This window comes from Papio anubis, chromosome 17 (assembly GCF_008728515.1).
Source record: "Papio anubis isolate 15944 chromosome 17, Panubis1.0, whole genome shotgun sequence".
Lineage (NCBI taxonomy): Eukaryota > Metazoa > Chordata > Mammalia > Primates > Cercopithecidae > Papio > Papio anubis.
The window spans coordinates 48,868,323-48,874,898 of record NC_044992.1 but is presented as its reverse complement, the minus strand read 5'-3'; the positions used below and the strand labels follow the sequence as shown (position 1 = coordinate 48,874,898).

General features: G+C 49.7%; 1 protein-coding gene across 1 annotated transcript; it reads right to left on the bottom strand.

Annotated features, from left to right (window-relative positions):
* Nucleotides 1-912: 912 nt before the first annotated feature.
* On the bottom strand, nt 913-3,754 carry EIF1 (eukaryotic translation initiation factor 1). Its single transcript, XM_003913006.2, has 4 exons — nt 3,487-3,754; nt 2,615-2,778; nt 2,363-2,464; nt 913-1,776 (listed from the first exon to the last, which is right to left on the bottom strand). The coding sequence occupies exons 1-4, from the start codon at nt 3,515-3,517 to the stop codon at nt 1,732-1,734; spliced, it is 342 nt and encodes a 113-aa protein (XP_003913055.1). The 5' UTR covers nt 3,518-3,754; the 3' UTR covers nt 913-1,731.
* Nucleotides 3,755-6,576: the final 2,822 nt, after the last annotated feature.

The following is a 6,576-nucleotide window of genomic DNA, read 5'->3' as shown; positions in this document are numbered from 1 at the left end:
ATTATAGTCTTAACTGTAGCATGACTGTGAGGCTCATTGTTGAATGAAGCATCCTTAGGCAGTGCGTGACTGCATCCAGACACGTTTGGTGGGAGAACTTTGCCTTTTTAACTAAACTAATGGACCCAGGAACAGAACCTGGGTCTTTTTAGTTGCCATTCATTGTCCTTCATGAGGGATGGTCTCCCAACACCTAATTTCAGCTCTCCAAATACTTCATTAAACCTTCTAATACTACAAACTCACCACCCAGAGTACACACATTGCTAGCGATTTGTGGACCTTAACCCACAGCATGACTGTCCTTTTTATAGCCCTTGCATTTACTCTCCACACTGCACCCCTAAACCAAGGCTGTTTCTACCAAGGGGGCTCCTAGATTTCCAAGCAACCCATTCTCTAAGACAATGATTAACAAGACAGCATGACTCTGGCTAAATGCTTGCAAAAACAGTTGACTGGCTGGGCGTGGTGGCTCATGCGTGTAATCCCAGCACTTTGGGAGGCCAAGGGAGGCAGATCACTTGAGGCCAGGTGTCTGAGTCCAGCCTGGCCACAATGGCTAAACTGTCTCTACTAAAAATACAAAAATTAGCTGGGCATGCTGCCTGTAATCCCAGCTATTACCGAGGCTGAGGCACGAGAATTCCTTGAACCTGAGAGGCGGAAGTTGTAGTGAGCTGAGATTGTGCCACTGCACTCTAACCTGGGCAACAAGGGCAAACCTCTGTCTCAAAAAACAAACGAACAAAAAAACAGTTGACCACAGAGGGACAAGCTCATCAAGTTTTTCTTGGCCAAGTTCAGGCCCCTGTTGAGAAGCTGTGGGTGTGGACGAATCCTCCACTGCCCATTTCTATGGTTCCTTTATATGCACAAGATCAACTATATGTAAATAATCTGCAAGTCAGGTATTTCTGAAAACAAGTTTTATTTAAATAAGAGTTTAAATACATTACACATAACATTAAAACTGAAGGGGGAAAAAAACCAAAAACCAGTTTGTTACTTCACATGGCATTGGGCAGCTGCTGCTATTAAGTTGCAAGCTCTACAGCTAGCTACATGACTGATGGATCAGTTTGAGATTTGTTCCCTTGTCAAAAGTTTAACTCTGGTAGAAGGTTGGCCTCACATTCTGATGTTTGGACATCCCTTAGCTAAGATATGTCTGGTCAAACAGACCTTTGTGGCAAGCCAGATGTCCTATCACCTTGCTAGCAATAAGAGGGCCTCTCTGAGCTCTGTCCACCTGGTCAGGTTGGAGACACCAGGGGATCTACCACCAAAAGCTCCCTTCCAGTAGTACAGCTGGTGCTGCTGCCTCACCCCATCCTCTCCTCTCAGATTCACCGAGGACTGTTCAGGTGGTAACATTCTGTTAGGGCAAGGAACTCTGCAGAGGGAGAGCCGAGGAGGTTCCGGCCATAGTTGTTTGTGATCTTAGGGCTCTGGGCTTGGCTGAAACATGCCGGTATTGCTTGGTTTCAGGCTTGACACTGCCAGGCGCCTACTGCTTGACCTCTGTTTAAATGAGGGACTTCAAGACTAGACAGCATGGCTCTTTTCAGTTTATTGCATGAAGGAGTTACACTAGTCCAAGTTAAAAGCGGACCCCAAATGGTTACATTATACAAGCTGTGAGGTTTTTAAACTTGTGACAAGGGACAGAAGGGAAATTCTACTCATTGCAAGGAAATCCTCACTTAAGCTTCAGTGAGCCACAAGCACTTAAAACCCATGAACCTTCAGCTGATCGTCCTTAGCCAGTCCAATCTGAAAAGACAAAAGGGCAAAGTTTTAAATGGGGGACAGGGAGAGTTAAAGCCTCCATTTCTAATGTCATCAACCCTGTCTTCCTGCTACTACACTGCCCAAAAGCCAGGGGTGCACAGTGGTTCAATGGACGGTCCTCAGTTAAGAGCTACCTTTTTTGAACACTCAGTGCCTTCCAAGATTCTGAATTAGTGTGAGAATGAGACTCATCAAGTATCTGAAACCGCTTCAATTATATCAAGAGCCGATAATATAACAGTAGTTTAGTATTAATATTCAGGAAATTCATTTTTAAAAACTCATGTCCTTACAAATACAGGAACAACCCAGCATTTGGCTTATTTTACAATGCATCTATGTGCTATTCAAATTTGCATCTGTAAAGCAGATCCACAGAAACAGTTAACCAAAGGTAGACAAGTCCCTTCTGCTTTTTCCTATAAAACAGAAGTCGATGTACTTTAAAACCCAACTGAGGTTTTGCTCAGCCTTACAAAGCCAACTTTTATGTCCCCAGCAGAAGCTCATACACAGGATCTGAGATCTGCCAGCAGAGGGGCACAAATCAAGAAATGACTGAACTCACCTCTACGAGGAACTGGCATATGTTCTTGCGTTGGTCACCCTGTAGCTGAATTACTTCTCCATATTCTGGATGCTCAATTACAGTACCATTGCAGGCAAACTTCTGCAAGCACAAAGGAAACTAAACAAATTAGGCCCAGCAAGGGCATGAATGCATTTATCACCCCTTCTGGTAACAATAAATACAACGCAGCTAGCACCCCCTTGCAGACAAATTCATTATGACTTTCCCGCAATCTCACCGAACACCTACCTTCTTAAACGCCTTCACTAGTTTCTTTTTATCGTAATCATCAGCGATCCCTTGGACAGTAGTAAGGGTCTTCCTGCCGTTTCTCTGTTGAATTCTTATATGGATATAATCCTCAGTGCCAGCAGGAAGCAGGTCATCACCCTTACTTGCATCAGCAAAGGGGTCTGAAAATAAAGGTTAAGATCGTTCAAAGCTGTCAAAGATCAGATACCACTGCCATGTCCCCGGCTCCCAAGTGTTTTGCGCGTGTAGAAAACAACACTGAAATCGTCAGGGCTTGGGCCAGGCCGTATGTGTCCTTTGCTGGCTCTCCCCGAGCACGTCAGTCCGTGACGCCCGGCTTCCCCAGGCTCGGGAAACGCCCGGGCCTCCCGCCCTCCCTGGGAAGCCGATCACGTGTCGCGGGAGTCCGAGCTGGCAGGCGGTGCCCCACCCGGCTGATGCAACCCGCCGGAACCCGAGCTCCCGAGGCGGGGCTAAGCCTACCACCCCCATTGGTGCGCACGCCTGCCACTTAGGGCTGGCACCGCCTTTCCCTCCGACTCCGTGACAACGGGTGGTGACGTAACGGACGTGACGCAAGGGTGACAGGAGGGGCGGGTGTGGCCCGAAGAGGCCCGGGAGCCATTAGTAAATGCGCCACCGAGACGCCGAGCCCGCCCAAGGGCTGACCTCCCGCCTGCTCCTTCCGGTCGCGCTCAGGGTCCGACCCCGGGGCCCAGGCCTTGATCCCGCTGCCCTGCGACCCTGGACAAGTTTCCCCTGCCAGAGCTTACGAAGTCCCGGAGCGCTTGGCAGCTTCCCGGAACACGTCTCCGGGCCCGGAAGGCCCCGCTGCCCCACCCGAGCCCGCGACCTTTCCCATAGCTTACCGAAAGAGTGGAGGTTCTGGATAGCGGACATACGATACGATTCCTTTTCCTCGGTGGAAACGGCCTGCGGAAGGCGGCGGCGGCGGGAGAAGGCGGGCAGGGGGGACGGAACGTCGGGAAGCGAGGGGGCTCGAGGGGGAGGCTGCTGAGTCCTCGGCGGCGGCTCAGTGACTGGGGCAGAGGGGCGGTGCCTGTGTTCACTTATATAGTCGCGCCTGTGACGCCAGCGCGCTGCCCTCACGTCCCGACCCCACCCACGGCGTCGTGCCCCAAGCAGCCAGGCGGCGCAGCTTCCAATTGGTTTGGGGGCGGGGACATAGGATGGCGCTTGCGCAGGAAGTCTGCGGCAGGAGGGCGTCCTCTTGACTCTAGGAGAGCTGGGAGGGGGAGGGAAAGCTTGGTCTGGCTCGGCGCCTGCGCAGTACGGTTGGACGGTGTCTGCATGCCGAGAAAACCGGCCGAGGTTTCGAGCTCGCCTACGCACTGTGTCGTTTGGTACGTTCCACCTTCTTGACCCTGTTGCATCCCTGCCTGCTCGAAAAGGGGTGTTTCATAGGGTAGATGAACACTCCTTAGAGAGGATGTAGATGCTGAGCCTCCCAAACACGACAAATCCCCGTTTTGTCAAACCCACCTACCTACCCACCCTACTACCCACTGAGTCACAGAGGGATTTAGGGCGGCAGTTTGATTAATCAACATACAATAATATAATCAAAACGGTAACCGCATAATTTAGATTGCCATTTAGATTTATTCTAAAGTGGGTTAATCTGATCTAAAATTTTCATTTAGATTAGATTAATCCATCCAAGGAAAAAGTGTGCCCAGCTCATTGGCATGAGTTCAAGGGATAGTAACTGGTTCTGGGCCCTCCCTGAGAATAATTCTGGCACCAGGGGGCGTCCTTCATGTCGCACAGCTTATGTGGAGTAGAGCCTTCCCAGAATTTAGATGAAATATTTCCTTCAAAACAGTCAACCTTGCTTGCTCTCGGTTTATTTATTTCAACACTCTCAGTTGCAGGGATAAGTAGGGTGGTGAAAAGAGACCAGGGGTTTTAGACTCAAAGGCCTCCGGGGCCAGGCTGGTAAGTAGGATCAAGGAGTGCAAACAGCCAAGTGTGATGTAATGGGGTGGACTGGGGGCTGGAGTAAGAACTATGGGCTTGCCGGGCGCGGTGGCTCAAGCCTGTAATCCCAGCACTTTGGGAGGCCGAGGCGGGTGGATCACGAGGTCAGGAGATCGAGACTATCCTGGCTAACATGGTGAAACCCCGTCTCTACTAAAAATACAAAAAAACAAAACAAAACAAAAAACTAGCCGGGCGTGGTGGCGGGCGCCTGTAGTCTCAGCTACTTGGGAGGCTGAGGCGGGAGAATGGCGTGAACCCGGGAGGCGGAGCTTGCAGTGAGCCGAGATCACGCCACTGCACTCCAGCCTGGGAGCACAGCGAGACTCCGTCTCAAAAAAAAAAAAGAACTATGGGCTGCAGTAGCCGCTCACCTCCCGCCCATTGTGCTAGATCTTTTTCAAGAGTGCCAGGAAATCCAGGTATTTACATAAAATCTCTTGATTTTTAAATATTGCCAATAAATGGATTTTTTTTTTTTTTTTTTTTTTGAGACAGAGTCTCACTTTGTCGCTGAGGTTGGAGTGCAGTGGCACTGTGTCGGCTCACTGCAACCTCCGTCTCCTGGGTTCAAGCAATTCTCCTGCCTCAGCCTCCCGAGTAGCTGGAATTACAGGCGTCCACCACCACCCCTGGCTAGTTTTTAAAAACATTTTTAGTAGAGACGAGGTTTCACCATGTTGGCCAGGCTAGTCTTTTTTTTCTTTTTTTTGAGACTGAGTCTAGCTCTGTCACCCAGGCTGGAATGCAATGGCACGATCTCGGCTCACTGCAACCTCTGCCTCCCAGGTTCAAACGATTCTCCTGCCTCAGCCTCCTGAGTAGCTGGGATTACAGGCGCCCACCACCACACCCAGATAATTTTTGTGTTTTTAGTAGAGATGGGGTTTTACCGTTTTGGCCAGGCTGGTCTCAAACTCCTGACCTCGTGATCCGCCTGCCTTGGCCTCCCAAAGTGCTGGGATTACAAGCGCGAGCCACTATTCCCGGCAAAGCTGGTCTTCAACTCCTGACCTCAGGTGATCCACTTGCCTCGGCCTCCCAGAGTGCTGGGATTACAGGAATGAATTGAAGTTTTGATAAAACACTGTGCAAGCCAGAGAAAAATATGCATGCCCATGGACTGCTGGTTTATGTCCCCGACAGTCAGGGTCACTGCCCTTGTGGAGTTGAAGGCCAGCGGGAGAGAGAGCCACTAAACAAATAATAAGATAATGAGGCTGGGTGCTATGGCTTAGGCCTGTAATCCCAGCACTTTGGGAGGCTGAGGTGGGCGGATCACCTGAGGTCAGGAGTTCAAGACCAGCCTGGGCCAATATGGTGAAACCCTGTCTCTACTAAAAATACAAAAATTAGCTGAGTGTGGTGGCGCGTGCCTGTAATCCCAGCTACTCAGAAGGCTGAGGCGTGATAATTGTCTGAACCTGGGAAGAGGAGGCTGCAGTGAGCCGAGATGGTGCCATTGCACTCCAGCCTGGGCGACAGAGCAAGACTCCGTCTCAAAAAAAAGATAATGACAGATTGTGAGAGGTGCCAAAAAGGAGATAAACAGGATGATGTGACAGGGCCAGCCTCCTTCAGATGGAGTGGTCAGAGAAGGCCTCTGGGGAGGCAGCATTCCAGCTGATAGGGTAGGAAGGAGTCCACTGTGGGACAAGGCACGTGCCTGCCAGAGGAAAAACTCTGTAGGAGGAGATGCTAGGTGTACCTGATATATATATGTGTGTATATGTGTGTATATGTATGTGTATGTGTGTGTATGTATATATTTGTGTGTGTATATATATGAGTATGTGTGTATATATATATTTGTGTGTATATATATATGAGTAGGTGTGTGTGTATATATATATATATTTGCGTGTGTGTGTGTGTGTGTGTGTATATATATATAGACAAAGTCTCACTCTGTCACCCAGACTGGCTGGAATGCAGTGGCACAATCATGGCTTACTGCA